The sequence below is a fragment of the Abramis brama genome, assembly GCF_963993115.1.
Source record: "Abramis brama genome assembly, chromosome: 13".
Classification (NCBI taxonomy): domain Eukaryota; kingdom Metazoa; phylum Chordata; class Actinopteri; order Cypriniformes; family Leuciscidae; genus Abramis; species Abramis brama.
In genome coordinates this window covers 40,343,404-40,367,950 of record NC_139975.1, presented here as the reverse complement: position 1 = coordinate 40,367,950, position 24,547 = coordinate 40,343,404, and the positions used below count along the sequence as shown (strand labels likewise).

Genomic DNA, 24,547 nt, shown 5'->3' with positions numbered 1-24,547 from the left:
ATATCCATGGCATACCTTGACAAGGCTTTAAACTGGCCTGCCATTAAAGCAGATGACACCAAGGCACTTGAAGCATATGCCCTCTTTATGACAAACTGCAATAATGCAATGTCAGATCTGGAGTACTTAGAAGAGATGGAAAATGCTGCTATCATGCACACGATCACTCGAGAGAGATTCAGGAGTGTTGCCATAGACATTCATAAAAAGCAAGATCGGCGGACAAAGTTCAAAGACGTAGTGTCATTTGTCAGCACACCCTGTGTTTGGTGAAATCTCAGGACAAACAAAGCGCCAGACTGAAAGGTCAAGTGGAAAGAAAAACATCACAACACTAGCCACTGAAGTAAAAGAACAGAAAGCTGAGAAAGATGCTGCTGGTGCCCGAAACAAGAAAGCTCAGGAGAAAGGAACAAACATGGACAAAGCCTTCATGAAACCTTGTATCTTCTGTCAGGGAGATCATACCATGGAACAGTGCAAGAAACTCCAAAGAAAGCTGCACAAAGAAAAGCTTGAATTCCTTAAGAGCAAAGGACTTTGTTTCAGTTGTCTTATAGGAGGACATATGAGTAATGCCTGTGAAGAAAAGAAGAACTGTCAGATATGTTCAGCGACACACCCTACGCTCTTACACATAAAGCAGAAATGTAAAGACTTACCAAAGGAAGAGGCTTCACAGGAGGAGCCAAAAGAGGAGTCTCCAAAAGAAGAGCAAACCGTTGTCAGTGGATTCGTGGATGCAGGGGAAGCATGCTCTCAGACTGGGGTTGGGGGACAGGTAGTGTCCTCGCCATCGTTCCTGTGAGAGTAAAGGCAAAGAAAGGCAACAAGATGCTGACTTGTTATGCATTCATGGATCCAGGGAGTAACGCCTCCTTCTGCACTAACAAGCTGGCGAACGACCTTCACCTGCAGGGACAAAATGTGAACATCCTACTCACTACTATGGGAGACCAAAAGACAGTCTCATGCAAAGCTGTATCAGACCTAGAAGTGAGTAGCCTAGAAGGTGATGACTTTATCGAGCTTACAGGTGTTTTCGCACAAAAGGTTATTCCCGCCAAGTAAAGAGAACATTCCAACCCAAGAAGATGTGGATAGGTGGCCACATCTACGATGTGTACAAATTCCATCGATCAACGCGGATATCGGTCTTCTGATTGGGACTGATGTGGCAAAGGCTTTGGAACCAGAAGAGGTAATCTGCAGTGTCAAGGATGGGCCGTATGCAGTACGCACAGCTTTGGGATGGACAGTAAATGGACCGCTGCGTGAGAACATCAGAAGCTGGACAAAGAATGGATACCCGCAGATCCAGATGAATCGGATCTCAGTGGCTCGACTCGAAGACTTATGGACTCAGCAACTCAAGTATGATTTTCCTGAGAATGCTCAAGGAGAGCAGTTAGAAATGTCTAAGGAAGACCAACTGTTTATGGACAGAGTCTCCAAATCGGCAAAGCTGGTCAACGGCCACTACTCTATTGGTCTGCCGTTGAAGAACAAAGATGTGAAAATGCCCAACAACAGAGTAATGACAGAGCAACGAGCGCTCAACATGAAAAAGAAGCTTCAGAGAAATCATACGTTCAAAGAGGACTATGTCAGCTTCATGAATGATGTGATAAAGAAGGGCTACGCTGTAAAGGTCCCAGATGAAGAACTAAAACGGAGTGATGGAAAGGTGTGGTTTATTCCGCATCACGGTGTCTACCACCCTAAGAAGCATAAAATGCGAGTGGTATTCGACTGTGGCGCTTCATATCAAGGAACCACACTCAATGAACAATTACTGCAAGGGCCTGACATGACAAGCAGTCTGGTTGGTGTCTTGACTAGATTCCATCAAGAACGAGTCGAAATCATGGCGGATGTGGAATCGATGTTCCACCAGGTTAAAGTCCCACCAGAAGATGCTGACCTTCTCAGGTTTTTGTGGTGGCCGGACGGCGACACCTCACAAGAGTACAGAATGGAGGTACACTTGTTTGGAGCCACCTCCTCACCAAGGTGCGCGAGTTATGCGTTGAGAAGGTGTGCCGAGGACAACAAGAACATGTTTGGTGCAGCAGTTGTGGATACAGTCTTAAATTATTATTATGTAGACGATTGTTTGAGATCAGTTGCCACTGAACAAGAAGCAGTCAGACTACTCCAAGACTTGAAGGCCATCTGTCAAACAGGAGGTTTTAGACTGACAAAATGGACGACGAACAGTCTAAATGTGTTGTTAACCCTCTGGGGTCGACAAACGCACCGGCGCGTTTTGCTGGATTTTCGCCACATTGTAGCACAATAAACTTAAATTACTCCGTCATTTATGGTCATACAGAAAAAAGAAATATAAAAAAAGAATCTGTGATATTTCTACTTTTGTATGTGTCCACTTACAATCAAATCAAAACATTGTGCTTTTGTAAAAAAAAGAAAATAAACAGGGTGTGCTTTCTGCCTCCCCGTCGCGGTGAACTTTTTTTTTCTTGAGCACGTCTATAAACTGAAACCAAACTCAGCGAATACTTGTCACACATTTATGAGCCATATACCTTTATAAACATTTAAGTGTGTACTTTAAAATGATCGGATTCAAACTGAAAACAAATATTCTCTGTTTAAGTCATTTGTATAAAACCAACAAGATGTCTCAAACGCTTGCTCATTATTTTTAATTTGACCACGCCCACGCGCGCAAAAGAGATTCACATGCAAATCTCCACATGGAACGCGATCGCGCTCGTTACCTCAAAAACAAAGCATGAAAAAACTTCACAAGTCTCTGCTTTTCGTCGAGTTTGAAAGACGTGCCGTGAGCTTACATTGGATTTACCTCAGAAGAAGAACGCAATTTGAAGACAAGAAAGATGTAAGGTAAGAAATTCTTACATATTAGTTTGTTATTGTTGCATAAATTTCACATTGCAGTTGAACTGTTGCTAGATATATGATGAATATTATAATATTTAGACCCGTGTTTACTGTAACTGTGTTTGTGGATATCTGCTCAAACGTAGATATGTATATGGTAACCATAATGTTTCATATTTTGGAACATGCTGTGCGTTTGAATGTATCATGTTTTGGAAAGCAAAACGCACCAAACGGCTTCATGTTTTTACTATTATCTCATTTCATATCATCATAACGAATGGAAACATTTGAAGTAACATATGATAATCAATATATTTTTCTCTAGCATAGTTGTTACTGAAATCTTTTGGAAGATTTACAGGCTGCTATAGGTTATTGTTATTATTATTTTATCCAGCACTGCGCATAGCCTATGCCTACAAGGCACAACAAACCTGGTGTTCATTATATTATATATTGTTGGAAACATTTGTGTGTGTGTATTCTGTGAATTTTAAAAAGCAATTTTAATCAGAAAAATCTAAAATTTATTCCCAAAATCGTGCAGGCCTTTCTCTTGATATCAGTATGTTCACTTTTTTTTTTCTTTCAGGGCCCAGATGCCACTGAGTCCTGCTGACTTCAACTTTCACATGAGTCTCTGTACATGAACATGGTAAAGTGAAAATCAAACACCTTGGAAATGAAAGGTCTGTACAATGTTTTTAGGAATGGCACAAAGGTCTCTGTCTTTGGATCATTGTTTTCAATAATGTGCTTTTTTGTCATTTGTTGTGTATCTTTGGATTATGTTGTGTTGTAAATAAATCCAAACAATCAAAAATCCATTCTTTTTTAAATCTCCTCATTCTTTGTGCAAGGTTGGTCAGAATGACAGGGCCTGATAGCTCCTAATAGGGCCGTTAGGGGAGAGTCTTTGTCTTTCTCAGGTGTGAAAAGCATAAAGTTTTCTCACACAAAACACGTCGTAAAAAATTTAAATCAATATATTGTCTTATCTGAATGAGCAGTCAGGGTGATTTTCACATAGTTTTGGAGCAAATATTCTAGGCTACGTGATACAATTTTCAAAAGTCTTGTGAAGAAATAATCAGTATGGGTTTCATGGCCTTATTTCAGTGAGAATTTTTTTTTTGTATTTTCACAAACCACGCATAAATGTCATTATCTCAAAACTACAAACTTTTACATACATGCTGCTGATATATTATTGTAGCAGAGTTTGTGCTGAATACAGTGTAATCAGACTTTAGCCATGAAAATGTCACAAGTAACAGAAATAAGCACAAATGTCAGCGCATGTCAGAACACCTCCAGGGCCCAGAAAACAGCTCAGACCCCAGAGGGTTAACTTTTAACTTTCTTGATTTAACTTTTGCTCAGACTGCCTTCTCTGTAAAAAGTGCAACATTTTGAAATTCGATTGATTATTTAATATCTACTGCAAGTTTTAGTAGAGAGCTATTAACCCTCTGGGGACCAAGGTGTTTTTGGGGCCCTTGAGATGTTCTGACATGCCTTGACATTTGTGCTTTTTTCAGTTATTTATAAACATGTTAATGGCAAAGGTGTAAATTCACTCTATATAGCACAAACAGGGCTACCATAATATGCAAGCAACGTGTATGTAGATGTTTGTATTTTTAAGAGAATAATGTTTATGCGTGGTTATTGGAAAAAATAAAAATGAAAGTTGCTGAAATAAGACCACAAATCACATATTAAATATGTGTCCACAAGACTTTTGACTAATGGATGTTGTTGCTACGAGTTCTGGCTTCAAAATTATGTGAAAATAGTCTTGCTTTATCGTTCACAAAAAAAAAATACATTGATTTAAATGGTGTAAAACAGGTTTTGCTTGGAAAGCCAATATGCGAGGGGGGCGTGAAGGAGGAGTGGTTTACACCTGAGAATACAATGTCCCACCCATTATGTGTAATGAGCCATTCATTCAGGTGTGACACTGACTGAGCCACAATGCAAGGACAAAAGATATATTTAGAAGAAGACTTATATTGACCATTTAAGATTTCGCTTACATCTATCTTGTAAATATGTTTTGCTATTTTATTAAAAAGGTTAGAATTACAACAATTACAATTTCAACAATATTTCTAATAATCTTTCTCGATTAAGATTATTTCTAATAATCTTAATCGTAGTAAGATGTTTACATGGCACAGGTAGATCTCTTCACTCCAGTTTATATGTAATTTTCATTATCCTGATTATTCGTTAATAAGTACCGATATACCACACTCAGATAGGCATACAGTATGCATGTTACATGCCATTGTTTTAATCTACTCACACCAATTTCAAAATACATTTTTATGTTAGTACTGTATATTATGATGATCATCAAACTGCCGCTGTGTTCTTCGCGCTGTCTAGATGAAGATACGGAGCAGAGACATTGCAGCTAGTTGTGTTGAGTTTAGCGATTTAGAGAAGAGAAATCTTCAGAATAATGTCACGGATGTAACGACTGAGTGCGAATCAAACACAAATGAAGCTTCCAGGTGTTTTGTTCAAACATAATTCCACAGAGAACTCAACATTCCAGACACCAAATCAGCAATCCAGAGCCATAAAATCATCCTCCAGCCAGTCTCCGCCAACCAACGAAAACCCCCAACTAAGAACTTTTATGGCCAAACTAAAGGAAGAACTTGTCAATGTGAGATAGCTTGGAAAAGAATGATTAAGGACCTCTGAATAACCAAACCAGAGTTCTCTTTTCTTCAAACCAGAGAACTGAGATTTTACCTATAAAAATAGATAAAAATCATCCCAGAAAAATTCTCGATGGACTTATAATCACACATCATGCAACTACATGATTCTATTTTGTGTCTACAATATATGTGTGTGTCTAATATGCTTAGATCCCATATAATTCATGTAATTGTTATAACTATTAGAGGCTTGAATGAAAGTGTGTCGTGCTTCCTATCAGCATGATCGTATGTTCTTAATTCAAAAGATGGCTTGAGTGAAATCTGTGTGAAATGTTCTGTATTCTTATAATAGTAATAATGTCTAAACTGTGGCCTCTTTCCTCTCTGCTAGAGCTTAGGAGTAAGGAGAGCACAGATAAGCTTGATTTATGATAAGAAGTGAAGAGAATGCCACCTCCTAAATAAAGACCGTGTCTAATAGGTCAGAACTGATCCAGGAGGCTGGGCGGACATTTGAGTTTAAAATCTTAACACCAGAACAAAGTTTAAGTTTTAGTGCAGAACAAAAATGCAGCGGGAGATGAAGAGATAAACCAGACGGGCTCTCTCTCAAGAAAAAGTAACCATGTAGACCCACAGAGAAAAAGAACCCAAATCAAGATCAGAAGAACGGGTTCAACAGCTTCATTCAAGCCATCTAACTACTCTCGTCTCAATTCTCTTTCTTTTCTTAGTTCTTTTCTTTTCCGTTGTGAGCCTCGGTTCTAAGTTAAGTTTTGCGGCAAAGTTTCGTTCCGCGATTCGACAAAACCAGCTTCAGACAAAGACTTTCAATCCATCCGCCAGCACACCATGTGATTGGCCGCCCCAGACATCTATTTAAGCCATGATTTAAGCACGAGGACATCAACCAACGAACGAACCCAGGAAACCCCCTTTTACGCTGACAAAAAGTGAATCCCTACGCAACACAAGCAAGTAACCTCCAGACTAAAAGCTGAACTGGTGTATTGTATTGATTTAATAACCCGCCTAAGAAGGGTTAAATTAATGATTGATGGTTCTTCAGGTCATGTCTTATAAGTGCATAGAATCTTGAGATTTCATCATCTCACTCTTAAACTCACTCTTTCCTCACTCTCTTACTTTCTGCAACTCGTATGAATGTGTGTGCGTGTGTTTGTGTTAGATATTAGTTTTAGTCTATGTGTTAGAATAATCAATAAAGTCTTGTTTGTATTTTAAAGAGAAATGTTACTTGTGTTATGTGCTTACGAATTTAATGTCTTTGCTAACTATAGTGTTTCACTATAGTTTGGAAATGTATATCTGCTGCAGAGCGGATAGTTACGGCCGGTTCAAATGAACCCTGAACGAGTCATTTGCTCGGTCGTAATAAGTGATTCTTTCGAATTCCCTATAAATTGATTAATAATTCCTTTGAGCTAAATTAAATTGTCAGAATCACTCTATTAACGCTACACGGAGTTCATTCATAAGGTTGTGCATACAACACACGGCATCCGCGTAGAACCGAGCACATGCAAACTTTAGTCAGAGTGGCAATAATTCAATTAATGTGCCTACATTACTCACATATCCTGTGATAGCACAAAAAAGTGCAGCCATTTGCATTTGTACTTTGCAACTAAAATATAAATGAACACGCTGTTTCATTTTATTAACTTTTATAACTTTATTGTTCAACTTTTACACATTATTTTGTGATGTTTATTGACAACTATAAGCTGTTTGATCTGTTATGGCTATAAGGAGCTCTAGTGGTTACGGCACAGATTGATCACGCTTGTGTCGGAGACTCCTTGTTTATGGAAGATATTTATGCCACGCAAAAAAAATCATAAAATTACATAGCAGCGGTGTTTTTTTTATTTTTATGCAGTTGCTTAAAATCCGTTTTATGTTTTCCATTCCACATCCGTTTTAAGGTAAGCACACAGGCTTTACACGATCACAGTTAAGGCCCGATATACTCACGGCAAAGTTATTTTTCATTTTTCATTTAGGGGTAAAACGATGTTCCAAATACATGAGCAACGACATACTGTTATCGAACATCTGATGCTGCCCACGGTGCTGAGAGTGGCGTTTAGATGAATATGCAAATGTACTGCGCGCTTTCCTCTCTCAATAATAAAATAAGCACATAATAATATTGAGAAAGCAGCAAGCTGTTTTGTAATTAGATGCATGTTAAGTGATTTTGCCACCTCAATAAAATCACTGGATCTTACCTGGCCACCCCTAAAAAAGGTCCGGCTACGCCATTGGTTTGATCTAAGTATTGCTGAACATGAGGTAAAATTTAATTGCAATATTGACAAAATCGCATTATGATGGTGCATGTGAAGTTAATTCTTTACTTTCTTACCAGCTCTTCAACCTTAGATAGGTATTTACTCATTGTAAATATTGAAATTAATCTTTTTTGATCCAGAAACATGCAATACAACATGCAATGCTGTAGTAATTTATGTAGAAAGCAAAGATAAACAAAGGTGGGTAAATACACAACCCCCTGGATCAAACTGGGGTTAAGAATCAGGTGCATTTAATAAACAACAACAACAAAAAAAACATTTCAAACCTTTACTGAATGTGCACTGAAACGTATATTTTATCTTAAGGATAAAAGGTGCATAGCTAAAACAAAACCAATGAAAAAAGTGCAATATTAGTATTGCTCAGAAAACAGTAGTTTTCAGTAGTGGACTGTGGTGTAACATCATCTCATTAAACATAATCTGGCAATGTACACATAGTATATATAGTACAAATGTCTACACACCATGTTTCTCTCCTTTTATGGCTCACCTGCGAATACCTCAACCTCACACAGTGTGAGATATTCATTGCGCCCAGGTACCAAAATGTTGACATATTGCCCGCTTATAGGCTTAAACACAAATGTTTTTGTGACTCCAAGTGGGATGGACCCAACAGTTGCAGCCCTGTCAAAACACACAGTAACAGAGAAATAGAGAGGGGTGAATTAAAACAGCAAGAAGCAAATTAAACGTACTTCCTTCACAGGCAAGTTTGTATTAAAAGGATTGATTTTGTTTATTAAGTAATTTTATCTTATTTACTCAGTTGTCTAAGTATTAATAGAGAGACAATACTTACAGCTCATTATTGTTGCCATTATTTTCCAGGCTGTGGCCGATACGGATCTGAGTACCATTTATCCTCTGTTCACAACAATCTCCACGATTAGTGATGCTAACCCTGGTTACCTTGAAGACGTCCAGCAATTCAACTCTCCACCAGGGGTCCCAGTCCTTATTAGTATGACTGCATGACCTATAATTTGAATTCCTGTTGCCATCGACAGCGTTTTGAGCTCCTAATTCTTCATATGTGGAAGACTGGACAGCTTTGGCTCCAAGAGCAAGATTCCCTGTTTAACATAAAATAATAAACAATAACTGTTTTACTTTAATGTCCCAATAAAATGGGCAAAATAGAGTTAAGATATGTAACCAAATGATCATCACAGAGCTCTCTGGAATATACTTGATTCTGATTGGTCAGTCGTGACAACAGCAACACTGTTTAACAGACAGCTCATCCGGTTTTCTGAAGCCAGTTTTTTTTTTTTTTTTTATGTTTCTTGTATCACAGAGAGACCTGCTCTCTCTCGTTTCATACAAACACAACTGGTGTGTTGTGAATCATCAGAATCAGACAGGTCCATTTGCAACGATCTTTATTAAGAGAATAGTCAACAGGCAAAGGTCAGGCACGGACAAAATCAACGAAGGAGGGCAGGCACAAGCGTAGTGATAAACAGGCAGGGGTTCAGAGGTAGGCAGCAAGCAAGACAGCATCCAGATACCAGGCAGAGGGTCAATGGGCAGGCAGCAGGCAACAAGAGAATCAGGGAAGAATGGGTCAAACACAGGCAGGCAAAACTTGTGGAAAACGCTCAAAATTGTTCACAGCAGTAAAGCAAGATTTCGCACTGGCTGCAATGTGAGTGTGGTTTTTATGTGGGTAGGGAACGAGATGCAGGTGCGAGTGTGATCAGTGATAGCAGGTGGATGCGGGATCAGTCCAGGAATGATGTATCATGGGATTAGTAGTTCGTATTGGAAAGTTAGTATTCGGGCGAGGGCGCCCTCTGGCGGTCAGAGAGGGAGGTCCTGGAGTCTGTGAACGTGACATGGTGCCAGTTGCGTCTTTTTTATAGTTATTGATTGTATTGAAGTATTTCTAGTATTGAGAGTACTGTAGTGTTTGTCTTGTTGCCATAATGATTGTTCTTGTACTCTGTGATGGATTCTAAGATAATAAACAGGTAGGAATATAAAACTGTTTAATATCAAATCAATATGTCCATGTAATTATTATTTATTTGGTGTACATGACTGTACATTTTCACTTAAATGTTTGTCTTGTTTGAACTAGGATTGCTAGGAATCTTTTTTTCTTAACAGAAGCTTTGCGTTTATTACAAGTGAGCTAATAGAATATTTAAAATCAAATCAATATTTTGTGCCCAAAATGATTTATTTGTTGCTAGTGGCCATGCAATAAGCTGGGGTCCTGATCACCCTGTCAGGGTTTATTCTGTGATAACTGTCTTGATGTTCATTATCTATTATTGGATGTCAAATGTTCAGTTAGAATATTATGCGTTACTGACAACATTCAATGTAATGAAGAACACTCACTTGGAACACAAGTGTTCGATGGTGTGTTCTTATCTGTTAATAAAATAATAACAGTTATAAACACATTAATAAGTACATAAACAAATTCTGTCCCAGAGTATTCTTCTCTCTCTGTCCCTTACCTGCAAACACCTTGACTTCACACAATGTGAGAAATTCATTGCGCCCAGGTACCAAAATGTTGACATATCGCCCGCTTATAGGCTTAAACGCAAATGTTTTTGTGACTCCAAGTGGGATGGACCCAACAGTTGCAGCCCTGTCAAAACACACAGTAACAGAGAAATAGAGAGGGGTGAATTAAAACAGCAAGAAGCAAATTAAACGTACTTTATCAAAATGCCAAGGAGCATATTAGTTATACTTCATTCAAAGGCAAGTTTGTATTTAAAATATTTACTTAAAGTTATTTTATTTTATAATTTGTGTAAGTATTAAGAGAGAGAGACAATACTTACAGCTCATTATTGTTGCCATTATTTTCCAGGCTGTTGCCGATACGGATCTGAGTACCATCTATCCTCTCTTCACAACAATCTCCACGATTAGTGATGCTAACCCTGGTTATCTCGTAGACTTCCAGCAAGTCAACTCTCCACCAGGGGTCCCAGTCGTCATTAGTATGACTGCATGACCTACGATTGTAATTTGAATTCCTGTTGCCATCGACAGCATTTTGAGCTCCTAATTCTTCATATGTGGAAGACTGGACAGCTTTGGCTCTAAGAGCAAGATTCCCTGTTTAACATAAAATAATAAACAATATTTTTTTTACTTTAATGTCCTAATATAATGGACAAAATAATGCTACGCTATGTAATCCTAATGATTGTTACAGAGCTCTCTGGAATATTTGATTCTGATTGGTCAGTCGTGACATTCCGAAGTCTGATATTTCCACATAATGACCGTCATCAACAGCAACACTTTTTAAATTAATGCCGTGTTTCCACCGCAGGAACTTTCCCCAGGAACTAGGAACTTTGGGGTGGTACTCTGTGTTTACACCGCAGGAGCCAGGAGCGGGTTAATATTTTCTCCTCCGAATGTCCCTGTAGTACTTTTTCAAAGTTCAGGAACTTTCGGGGGTGAGACTTCTGCCCTGAACATGCCGATTGGTTGTGTTCATGCCGCATTTTGATTGGATGACTCCACGCAGCATTTTTATTTTAACAGCCATTTTTAGAATATATTGCGGTTCGTGGCTTCATGCAGTAAGAGACATTTGCTGTCTGCAAATATGGAATTTAATGAAAAAAGAAGAAAAAAAAAACAGCTGGACCAATGACGAGGTTCAGGCTTTATTAAGTGTATTTGCGGAAGAGAAAATTTTCTGCGCGTTCGTCCCAGCCATCTCACGGTCAATGTCCGCAATAGCTGATAACATACGTTGTCTAATTTTATATCTAACGTTAGCATTACAAGCTTTCTGAACACGCTTTAGTATCAATGCTCGTCTCTTTTCTGCCGTTTTGTTAATTACCTCGTTAGTAAACCAATACATCACAAACAACTGCAGCACAGTTTGAATCTCCTCCATACTTATTATAAATGTGGCGCTCAAAACTGATTACTGTCTTTTACAGTCTACTGTCCGTCACAGACTAGGAAGAGCAGTCAAGCGCAGTTTACCCGGTACTTTAGACCGCGGTGTAAACGCAGAAAGCAACCGGTCTGGGGCAAAAAAAGTTCCTGGGACAAATTGTTCCGGGTAATTGCGATAGAAACGCGGCTAAACAGCTCATCAGGTTTCTGAAGCTGCTCTCTCTCGTTTCAGACAAACACAACTTGTACCAGTTGCGTCTCTTTTATAATTATTGATTGTATTGAAGTATTTATAGTATTAAGAGTACTGTAGTGTTTGTCTTGTTGCCAGAATGATTTTTTTTTACACTGTAATAGATTCTAAGATAATAAACAGGCAAGAATTTAAAACATTTAATATCAAATCAATATGATCATATAATTATTATTGGTAACACTTTACAATAAGGTTCATTAGTTAATGTATTAACTAACATGAACTAACCATGAGCAATACATTTGCTGCTGTATTTGTTCATCTTTGTTAACGTTAGTTAATAAAAATACAGCTGTTCATTGTTATAGTTCATGTTAGTTCACAGTGCATGAACTAATGTTAACAAGATTTTAATAAAGTATTAGTAAATGTTGAAATTAACATTAACTAAGATTAATAAATGCTGTATACGTGCAGTTCATTATTAGTTCATGTTAACTAATGTAGTTAACTAATGTTAACTAACGAACCTTATTGTAAAGTGTTACCTTATTATTTAATTGGTGTACATGACTGTACATTATCACTTAAATGTTTGTCTTGTTTGAACTAGGATTACTAGGAATCTTTTTTCTTAAAGGAAGCTTTGCATTTGAACTAGGATTACTAGGAATCTTTGTGTTTATTATATGTGAGATAATAAAATATTTCAAATCAATATTTCATTCCCAAAATTATTTATTTGTGGCTAGTAGCCATTTAATGAGCTGGGGTCCCGATCACCCTGTCAGGGTTTATTTTGTGATAACAACTGTCTTGACTGTACATGATCCCTTATTGGCTACTGTCATAACATATCCAAAGGAGATCAAGGGGAGGTGGTTGATAGGCTCAGGACTCAGACATCATCCAAAGTGGATAGTTATTAAATGACAGTGGAGTAGTAGGGGTGTATATATTCACAGTAAAGTGGGAAAAGAATACAAACAAAATTCCAAAAAAAAAATATATATATATACACTTGCCTCAGTGACAAAAGAAAAATTACCCTCTCTCCCCATGGCACCGGTAATTCTAAAGAACACTTCTTACAATGATCATTAAGCACAAAGCTGCTGCAGTACATTGCTGGTCTGTATTAGGCTACAGATTTACTATAACATCCACATCCACAATACAAAATGTTTTCTTTAGCTATTGTTTTGAGTTACTAGTATGATACTACAGGGTGGGCCATTTATATGGATACACCGTAATAACATGGGAATGGTTGGTGATATTAAAGTCCTGTTTGTGGCACATTAGTATATGTGATGGTCACCACCCATCTTGAGGAGTTTTCCCCCTCACATATACTAATGTGCCACAAACAGGACTTTAATATCACCAACCATTCCCATGTTATTACGGTGTATCCATATAAATGGCCCACCCTGTAGTTACTCTGTATGCAATGGAACAGATTGTTGTCATGTTGTCAATTTATATATTTATTATATTCAGGGGTGCAAACACATGTATGGTCAAAAAAGAGAGAGGTAATCGAAGCCCTCGTCCCGCGGCAAATATCCAGATACTTACATTGCCATCCCCGGCCCACCCCTATAGGCACACAGAGTCAAATTAAATTCTGAAAAACGATCTAGCTGTCAGGATACAGACCAGGAGACAGAGGTAAGTGAATCCAAACACAGCTTTATTTAAGGTGACAAAAGTGCAAGGTGAGTATTCAATGAATTTGTGCAGATTTCGTGAAGATGAGTCGATGTGGGGTGAAAAGCAGGTAAGCACTTTCACTTCAGATAAGTTGATGTCAAGCAATCACAATTCAGTAATATAAGTCTCTTCTCTTTCAGATGCGGTCGGCAGCAAGCAAGCTCGGATGAGACGCTGGAAACTCGAAGGAACACAGGATCTCAGGCAGCATGGAATCTGACAGGATTTCTGAAGACGGCACAACAATGACATAGAGGTTAGTGTTTCAGGTAAGTATACATTACATCCGGTGGTGTCTGTTCCTGAGCCGGTGGTGTCTGTTCCAGTTCCTGAGCCGGTGGTGTCTGTTCCTGAGCCGGTGGTGCCTGTTCCTGTGCCTTGGCCGCCCGAGGGAAGGTCTCCGCCCTGGCCGCCCGAGGGAAAGTCTCCGCCCTGGCCGCCCGAGGGAAAGTCTCCGCCCTGGCCGCCCGAGGGAAAGTCTCCGGCGGGGAAAGTCTCCACCGTGGCCGCCCGATGGACTGTCTGCTCTGCCCTGGCCGCCCGATGGACTGTCGTCTCCGCCCTGGCCCCCAGATGAACTGTCACTTCCTGTCCCCGTTTCCCTCCATGGACCTGGCCCCCCGTCCCTCCCCCTGATCCTCCACCAGTCCACCTCCCGCCTGGACTCTTGTTTGTCTGTCACGTCTTGGAGCGTCTGGTAGCCGCTCCGTAGAGGGGGGGTTATGTCACAGTGTCTGGTTTATGTTCCTTGGGTCACCACTAGATGTCCTCCTTCCCCACGGTGTCCATCACACTCTTGAACTACATCCCCCATGATCCTTGTCTTTTCATTGCACTCAGCTGTCCCTTATCACTGATCATTGCACTCAGCCTGTTCCCCATTAGCATTGTCATTTCCCTGTGTATATAACCCTGTCTGTTTTAGTATGTGTCACGGAGTCCTTGTTTTTATCACGCCACTTCTGTTTCTTCTGTGTTCCTGTTTATGTTCTTGTTTTGGATGGATTATGATATCGACTATTGCCTGGACTGGATTTTGAGTAACGGATTTCCCTAATTAAACATACTTTAGGCAATTGGATCTTCTCCTGTGTTTCCTGGTGTGGATCGTGACACTGGTGTCCAGACTTATGCACCCTATATTTTAAGGAAGAACATTTCTTCCTTAAAATACAGGGTGCATAAGTCTGGACACCCCTATGTTAAATTCCCATAGAGGCAGGCAGATTTTTATTTTTAAAGGCCAGTTACTTCATGGATCCAGGATACTATGCATCCTCACATAGCCTTCACCATACCTAGAGATTGGCATGGAGTACTTTCCATAAGATCATCTCTCAATGCAAATCAAACCAGCTATTAGGCTAACTGAAATAAAACCATGCCAATCTCTAGGTATGGTGAAGGCTATGTGATGATGTGGGGCTATTTTAATTCCAAAGGCCAAGGGAACTTTATCAGGATGCATAGTATCCTGATAAAGTAGTCTATTTTACAGTAAAAACTTTATAATCTATCCAAAACTAGTCAACGAAATGTTGTATTTCATATTTAGTCTGTAACATGTTGTTTTTATGATATATCAGGGCATATAAATGTTAATTTGCAGTTTAATACGTTGCTTATAGACATTTTATTTCAACATATTTCAGTCAATTTTTACTCATCTCAGTATAGCAATATAGTTTGGTAAAAGCTAAACTAAAAGTTAATTCATTCACACACAGACACGCGATTCATATTTAAAAAGTCTTTTTGCAAGCTGTAGTAAACAACATCTGTGCCGTTAATTCATTCACACACAGAAACGTGATTCAAATGTAAACAGTCTTTTGCGGTTTACAGACACTATTTCCATATCGCGATTAGAACAAAGCACTTAAGAATAAAGAACTTACTATTCAATCTGCAGCTGGATCCGTTCGAAATGAAAATAAACCAATACTTCTGGGGTAAAATTTCCAGGATTATTATTACGATAGTATTATTCCTCAGACAGCGTCTCAACGTAAAGTACATGAACCTGATTAAACTTGGTGTGTTTTATCCATCTGATGTGGGCATTCACAAGTTTGCATGGATTGCCTCAGATTATTTGCATTTGAATAGCACACGCTCTCCGTGGGCGTGATCACATTAGCAGATAACGAGCTGTAATGAGAATGACTGACATCTCTCTCTTTTCATACAGATTACATAAACAGAGAATATTTGTTTTAGTTTTGAAATAGATCATTTAAAAACAGACAATTGAATGATTATAAAGATATATAGCTCATGCCTGAGTGAAAAGGATTCACTGAGTTTTGCTTAAGTTTAGAGACGTGCTCCAAAAAAAAAGTTCAAGGAGACAGAGAGACAGAAAGCACACCCTGTATATTTTCTTTATTTTACAAAAGCACAATGTTTTGTTTCGCTTATAAGTGGACACATAAAAAAGTAGACATTTAACAGTTTATTTTTTCATAATTCTTAAGTCTGCAGGACCATAAATGACGGAGTATTTTAAGGCTATTTTGCTGCTATGTGAAAAAAATCGAGCAAAATGCGCCGGCGCGTTTGCCGACCCCAGGGGGTTAATCCTATAGAAAATTTGTGGAGGGAGCTGAAACTTCAAGTTGCAAAGCATTAGCCAAGAAACCTTAAGGATTTAGAGAGGATCTGTAAAGAGGAATCAACCAAAATCCAACATGAGATGTGTGCAAACCTTGTGACCTACTACAAGAAACGTCTTACCTCTGTGCTTGCCAACAAGGGTTTCTCCACCAAGTACTAAATTATGTTTTGCTTGGAGATTAAATACTTATTTCACTCGTTAAAATGCAAATCAATTCATAACCTATATATAATGTGTTTTTTTCTGGATTTTTTGGTTGATGTTCTATCTATATCCGTTAAAATAACCCTACCATAAAAATTATAGACCCTTCGGTTCCTTGTAATTCCTTACAAAATCAGCAGGGGATCAAATAATTATTTTCTTCACTGTATATGTTACTCCAGTAACTCCAACAGTTCACTGAACTGAGACATATTGTGCTGAGAGAACTGATGAGCACGAGCAGCTGATACTGATCATGCGTGTACTACCGAACGTACAGCCAGTCGCTTTGGCTAGGTGGTATGTATAGGACGTTTTAGATTCTAGAGAACATTTGATTGGACAGAAAAGTTTTGGAACACACCAGCTTATTCATAACCTTAAGGCTAACCTATTCATACTAAGAGCTAAAAAACTTAAATTTTTATTTCAGGGGGCCTTTAAGCTCGTCAGTCATCAGTGATGGGACAGAAAGTCCGCTATAACATTCTGAGCTCCAGCCCTGTATTACACTTGAAATTTAAAAGGTTGCAGTGAGAGAAACCAGCGGGTAATGCAAGCATTGCTGTCTTTCAGCCTGTGTAGCCGTTGTAAGGCCCCATGGTCAGTCTGTCTCTAAAGTAAAGTCTTTGACAATGAGGTAATTTTTCAGAGTATCTAAAGCACACTGTGGTGAGGGGTGTGTGGTTAGGGAGGTCTGTTATAGGAGAAATAGCCGCGGTGCTTAGGTGGTTCAAGTGTAAAAGACAAACAGCCTTCCTGTAGCTCAAACAGTAGAGCACTGGCACTTGCAACGCCAAGGTAATGGGTTTGATTCCCAGGGAAAGCAAATGCATACATGTAAATGTAAACACTTGTGTCTTGTTTCAGTAATTGGCATGGAGAGATTGGATAAAGCCAGAGAAACGAAACCAAGGGTGAGAGAGATGAACTGAGGACTCATGCCAAGCTGTGTGTGAATGCTCTGGAGAGCAGTATCATTTATTGTGTTGGACTGAGTATTTTGAAGTGCTGTAACGCGTGACTTTGGTTTTGATTGTGGAAAAAGAGAATAAAGCAAGAGTCGCAGTTAAGCCAAACCTGTCCTCTTACTTCCTTATTATTTGAACTTGTTACTCCCACTTAATAGCCAGTGCCTCTTACTCCACAGTAGAATATCTGACCTTATGGGGGAACAATTTCTGACAAATATACTGCACCGGCATACGATTTATACTGTCACCTTGCAAAAGGACAGCTCCTAGACCTACTCCCGATGCATCTGTTTGCACCGTGAAAGGAAGGTCAAAATAGGGGCTTTTGAAACTCTGGCCCTTGACACAAAAAGTCCTTGAGATCTTGAAAGGCTGCTTCACACTCAGGTGACCACACAACCATTTTGGGGGCTGCCCTTATAAGTGAGGTCTGTGAGCAGTCTACGAGTTAGACTTCAACTCCGTAAAACCCCAAACCAGGAACTGGTTACCACAGCAGCAAAAACACATTATCATTTCTACATGTGAAAAACGGATAAACGTTAGGGGTGTCGAAATTAATCGTTTCTGCATTGCAGACGAGGATGATTTGGTAACACTTTACAATAAGGTTCGTTAGTTAACATTAGTTAACTACATTAGTTAACATGAACTAATAATGAACTGCACGTATACAGCATTTATTCATCTTTGTTCATGTTAATTTCAAAATTTACTAATACTTTTTAAAAATCTTGTTAACATTAGTTCATGCACTGTGAACTAACATGAACTAACAATGAATAGCTGTATTTCTATTAACTAACGTTAACAAAGATGAACAGATACAGTAACAAATGTATTGCTCATGGTTAGTTAATGCTAGTTAATACATTAACTAATGAACCTTATTGTAAAGTGTTACCGACGATTCGGTATCGGTTCAGTAGTAGACCATAACCGATTATAATGTAGGCCCTACTGACACTTTACTGACGTCATTTCGCGTACGTGCTTTGTCGTGGTAGCATATAATGGCAGAGGGAGGCGAGAGCGAGTGCAAGTAATTAAAAATGTTTCAACTAGAGACCTGCGCAGGATGGATTTTTCAGTCCCACTCCCGCCCACAAAAATATAAGTTCCCTTCTCCCGCTCGGCCGCAACATTCATGTTTAGTCCCGCTCCCGCCTGCAAAAAAGTCTAAATAGATTTTTTTTCTGTAGCCTACCTCCATGAAATATTTTCCAGTTAGCCTACTTGTGCCCACCACGTACACATCAGCATAAATGCTCCCGAGAAATTATTTGTTATTAAAGCATTAACATTCACAAACGTTCCTTTAACATAAAAGCAAGCTTTGTGGTGAGCGCACTGGCGCCGTTGTACTGTGGCTGCCGTCGCATCATCCAAGTGGATGCTGCACACTGGTGGTGGTTGAGGAGAGAACCCCTGATATGATTGTAAAGCGCTTTGGGTGTACAGCAGTACATATGAAAGCGCTATATAAATGCCTCATTCTATTCTATTCTATTCAAGCTGCGACTGCGTTCATGGCATGACTGAATGCGTGTAAAGTGCGCTCCCTTAATAATTCCTAAAAAGCTCACAAATCAATCAATCACATGGCAGTTGCTTCAATGCATTTTGGGGTGTGGTCCTGGTCAAGACAATCTCCTGAACTCCAAACTGAATGTCAGAATGGAAAAGAAAGGTGATTTAAGCAATTTTGAGCATGGCATGGTTGTTGGTGCCAGACGGGCCGGTCTGAGTATTTCACAATCTGCTCAGTTACTGGGATTTTCACGCACAACCATTTCTAGGGTTTACAAAGAATGGTGTGAAAAGGGAAAAACATCCAGTATGTGGCAGTCCTGTGGGCGAACATGCCTTGTTGATGCTAGAGGTCAGAGGAGAATGGGCCGACTGATTCAAGCTGATAGAAGAGCAACTTTGACTGAAATAACCACTCATTACAACCGAGGTATGCAGCAAAGCATTTGTGAAGCCACAACACGCACAACCTTGGTAGCGATTGCATTTTAATTTACTCAAAAAAAATGGCGGTGGGTGAGACAGGTGTGCTTGTAGCTCTTCTGTTGTATGCTTTATTATTAAGCCTTTGTGGAAATCCAACTGATAGCATTGGAGTTAATCTGAACAGGAAAAATATTTCCTCCCAATGCCAAGGAGTTGAAATCCATATCAGTATAAGTTTAAAAACAACGGGCACAGGCTACAAACATTTCGGCTTTGGAAGGGGTGTAATTCATACTTGCGTTTGGGCAAAGTCTCCGCGCACTGGGCAAAAGCGTAAAACCTGTGCCGTGAGCAGACGCCAAAATAACAACGGTTTGATTATCTCGCTCTATTTATTGCTATCTGGCGATATACACCAATGCCCTGGTCCAGAGACTGCATGTAGAGGAAATCTGCCAACAAAGGCACAAACAGAGGAAGCGATCAGTCACCTGCTACTTGCTCCTTTTGAGAGCGTGGACCTGGTGAACGGGCTGTCTTTAGGTCTGCTGGATGTTGTGTCATCCAATGTGGTTAGCGATGCGGCTAGCGGACACTGGCAGCGAGAGATGCCTGGTGCGAACGCGGCGGTGGACTCGGGAGCCGGCGGATGCCGGGTGCCGAGGCGGTCGAGTGTGCGGCTGCAGTGTGCTGCTGGGGCTGCAATGCCAAACGCTAGTAGACACCAGGCGCTGGAGGGGACGAGGACGGGACGGCTGCGGTCGGCGGAGTCTCTGGCAACTGGAGGACATGCAACACTGACGGGACTGCTATCCGGGGGAGGTGAGGAGGTGGATACGCACTTTGTTTGTCTGGAGACACCTGTGGTGTCGGCTACAAGATCGAGGCCGAAGGCCACTACCGTGAGAAGTAAAAACTTGGTCTTCACTGAGGAACAAATATCCGTTTTTGCATCGAAAGGTTTGCATTGTTTTCATTTAAACATTCGCAGCTTACTGCCAAAGATCACAGAGGTACGTGAGCTGGCCAGGAAAATCAAGGCAAGTGTTTTATGTTTTTCAGAAACATGGTTAGATTCTTATATTACTGACTCTGAAGTTGAAATTGAAAACTTTGTTATCGTTCGCAAAGATCGGAATAGACAGGGGGGTGGGGTTTGCATATTTGTGAGGTCTGATATTGATTTCAATCTAAGACAGGACTTGGACAATGTTAACCTTGAAGCTGTGTGGATTGATATTTTGCTTCCAAAAAGCAAACCAATTTTGTGTGGTGTTGTCTATAGACCTCCAAATCAAAATGATTTCATCCAAACCTTGGAATGCGTTAGTGCAGGCTGTCATGATTTTTTAAACCAGGAAGTCATTTTAATGGCAGATAATAATATTGATGTTTTGAATACAGAAGGGCCACTATACAATGGCTTTTGTGACTTTCTGAAAATGCATGGTCTAACCCAATTAATTAGTGTTCCAACCAGAATAACTGAGCATAGCCAAACTGCCATTGACCACATTATTGTATCTGACACAAGCAAAATTCTACAAAGTGGTGTCATTGTGTATGGAATTAGTGACCATTTTTTAACCTACTGTATCAGGAAAGTTAAGAGGGCTCAGATTAAATGTCACAAATCTGTGAAAAGCAGAAGTTTAAAAGGGTATAATGTTAAAAATTTTCAGGGCATACTTAATAATATCAACTGGATGGAAATTACCAACATATGTGATGTTGATACAGCATGGGATTGCTTTCAATCTATTTTCTTGGAAATACTTGACAAGATAGCCCCATTAAAAGAGACCAGGATTAAACAAAGATCACAGCCTTGGATAAATAATGATATCTTGGACACCATTTACTTGAGGGATAAAATTTTAAGTGAGTTTAAAAGAACCAAGCTGCCTGTTCTTTTTAAAGAATATAAAGTAATCAGAAATAAGGTTCAGCGAATGGTGGATGAGGCGAAAAAGGATTTTTTTATGTCTAAAATTGAGGAGCATAAAAAGGATCCCAAGAAATTGTGGGAAACTCTTAGGCCTTTGGGGACGAAAGAGAACCCTAAGAAAAAACAAGGTAAAATAGGCCTAGATATTAATGGGTCCATATTGTATGATAGAAAAGTGGTGGCAGATACTTTTAATAGTTTCTTCACAACAATTGCAAGAAATCTGGTGCAGAAGCTTTCATCTGCATCAGGTGTTTTTAGTGATCCACAGAGGGTGCATAAGTTTTATGAAGAAAAGGGAGTTCAGCCAAACACTTTTTATTTTAAGCAAGTAACAGAGGAGCTGGTACTAAAAAAACTTAAAGGCCTAAATCCTTCCAAGGCTACCGGTTTTGATAACATCTCTGCCAGGTTTCTTAAGGATGCTGCTGAAATAATCACTCCTGTCATAACTTATCTTATTAATTTATCTATTGAAAAAAAACATTTCCCCAGTAAATTTAAGGTGGCAAGAGTGATACCTCTATTTAAAAAAGGGCCCAAATCTGATCCTGGAAATTTTCGCCCTGTATCTATCTTGTGTTCAATATCAAAAATTGTGGAAAGGATTATTTATGAGCAAATAGACAGTTATTTAGCAGAACATAACCTTTTATTTGACTTCCAATCAGGTTTTAGAAAAGCCCATTCCACTAATACCTGTCTGCTTTATCTTACAGACTTTATTAGAAAAGAGGTAGAGAAGGGGAATTATTGTGGCATGGTGTTAATAGACCTTCAAAAGGCCTTCGATACGGTTCAGTATGATGTCCTTTTGAACAAACTAAAAGCCCTAGGATTTTCTCCAGCATCTCTTCAGTGGGTGAGGTCATACCTGGTGGACAGAGAACAGGTGGTAGATGTGGAAGGGACCTTGTCCTCACCACTTAAATTAACTTGTGGAGTTCCCCAGGGGAGTATTTTGGGTCCTCTCTTTTTTTTATTATATGTTAATGATATGTCGTCAGCTATAGACTGTAATTTGTTTTTATTTGCAGATGACTCAGCTATTCTAGTCTCTCATAAAGACAAATCAGAGGTGGAAAGGCGGCTTAGTTCAGAACTCCTTAACCTCAGTGTTTGGCTAACAGACAACAAGCTGTCTCTCCACCTTGGCAAAACAGAGTCAATTCTTTTTGGGTCCAGAGATAAACTGAAAAAGGCTATGGGGTTTAGGGTAGTCGTAGGTAATGTTGAAATTACAGCCAAGGAAGCAGTTACTTACTTGGGCTGTATACTAGATAACAAATTATCAGGTGAGCTTATGGCCCGAAAAATTATTTCAAAGGTAAGCCAAAGGACTAAGTTCCTAGCAAGAATATCCAGCCTCTTAGATAGTAAAACCTTAAAAATCCTGGCTGATGCACTTGTTCAATGTCATCTGGACTATGCCTGTACATCTTGGTACACAGGCATTACTAAAGGCCTTAAAGACAAGCTACAGATCTGTCAAAATAAACTAATCAGAGTGATTCTTAAATTAAATCCTAGAACTCATCTTCTTTCTCACCATTTTTCCAGTCTTGGGTGGCTTAGAGTGGAGGAGAGGGTTTCTCAACTTAAACTGTGTTTAGTTTATAAAATAAGAAATAATCTGGCACCCAAGTATTTATGTGATTACTTTTCAAAAATTAGTGATACGCACAATTACTGTACCAGGGGGAGTTCCACAGATTATAGGCCCTGCCGCTTTAGGAGCTGTGTGGGAAAGTACTCTTTCCTATACTCTGCAGCTGTCTTGTGGAATAGTTTACCTTTAAATCTCAAACTGTTGAGCTCTTCTTATTATAATTTTAAATCTTCAGTAAAAAAATGGTTATTAAACTTATAAAGGAAAAAGAAATAGAAATCCTTGAAGTAGTAGGAATACTGTTTTGTCTGTTTGTGTGTCTGTTTGTCTATTTGGGAATTTAGTCATTGTTTTTTTTGTTTTATTGTGTTTTTATTAGCTTTATTTTATTTGTATTTTTTATGCTTCCTTTCTTTATTGTCCTCAATGTTGTTAGTCCATGTACTATTATACATTTTCCATCATAAGGACCACAATGGAAACAAGCCTTTGGGCTTTTTTGTGTTTTTATCCTTTTGAACACTTCGTGTTGATTGTTGTTGTTCAATAAAGTTTTCATTCATTTCATTCATTCAACCTTGAGGCGGATGGGCTACAACAGCAGAAGACCCCACCGGGTACCACTCATCTCCACTACAAATAGGAAAAAGAGGCTACAATTTGCATGAGCTCACCAAAATTGGACAGTTGAAGACTGGAAAAATGTTGCCTGGTCTGATGAGTCTCGATTTCTGTTGAGACATTCAGATGGTAGAGTCAGAATTTGGCGTAAACAGAATGAGAACATGGATCCATCATGCCTTGTTACCACTGTGCAGGCTGGTGGTGGTGGTGTAATGGTGTGGGGGATGTTTTCTTGGCACACTTTAGGCCCCTTAGTGCCAATTGGGTATCGTTTAAATGCCACGGCCTACCTGAGCATTGTTTCTGACCATGTCCATCCCTTTATGACCACCATGTACCCATCCTCTGATGGCTACTTCCAGCAGGATAATGCACCATGTCACAAAGCTCGAATCATTTCAAATTGGTTTCTTGAACATGACAATGAGTTCACTGTACTAAAATGGCCCCCACAGTCACCAGATCTCAACCCAATAGAGCATCTTTGGGATGTGGTGGAACGGGAGCTTCATGCCCTGGATGTGCATCCCACAAATCTCCATCAACTGCAAGATGCTATCCTATCAATATGGACCAACATTTCTAAAGAATGCTTTCAGCACCTTGTTGAATCAATGCCACGTAGAATTAAGGCAGTTCTGAAGGCGAAAGGGGGTCAAACACAGTATTAGTATGGTGTTCCTAATAATCCTTTAGGTGAGTGTATAATAAATATAATATAATAAATATTATTATTATTATTATTATTATCTGGGCACATTTTGACTTTTATGAACAACCTGGTAAGTACGACCTCTAGATGCACACTGTGTGTAAATCCTGTCACGCACAAATAACTTATGCAGGGGGTAAAGGATGCAGTGCATCGTCAATGCATCGTGATATCGAATTGAACTAAATCGATGA

At 39.3% G+C, this 24,547-nt stretch overlaps 1 protein-coding gene across 4 annotated transcripts in view; it reads right to left on the bottom strand.

Annotated features, from left to right (window-relative positions):
* Window positions 1–7,239: 7,239 nt before the first annotated feature.
* The window catches only part of LOC311094646 (uncharacterized protein), a 33,316-nt gene continuing 16,008 nt past the window's right edge, over window positions 7,240–24,547 (bottom strand). The window contains exons 9-14 of one of the 4 annotated variants that reach the window (XM_084132740.1): window positions 13,994–14,095; window positions 10,711–10,990; window positions 10,375–10,511; window positions 10,253–10,285; window positions 8,703–8,976; window positions 8,004–8,527 (exon numbers count right to left, since the gene is read on the bottom strand). In XM_084132740.1, the coding sequence (XP_083988866.1) occupies window positions 8,380–8,527; window positions 8,703–8,976; window positions 10,253–10,285; window positions 10,375–10,511; window positions 10,711–10,990; window positions 13,994–14,095 (974 nt within the window). In that variant the 3' untranslated portion in view covers window positions 8,004–8,379. Of the gene's footprint in view, window positions 8,528–8,702; window positions 8,977–10,252; window positions 10,286–10,374; window positions 10,512–10,710; window positions 10,991–13,993; window positions 14,096–23,691; window positions 23,749–24,547 lie in introns of all 4 variants that reach the window. The other 3 variants (XM_084132742.1, XM_084132741.1, XM_084132743.1) reach the window with 3 other exon arrangements.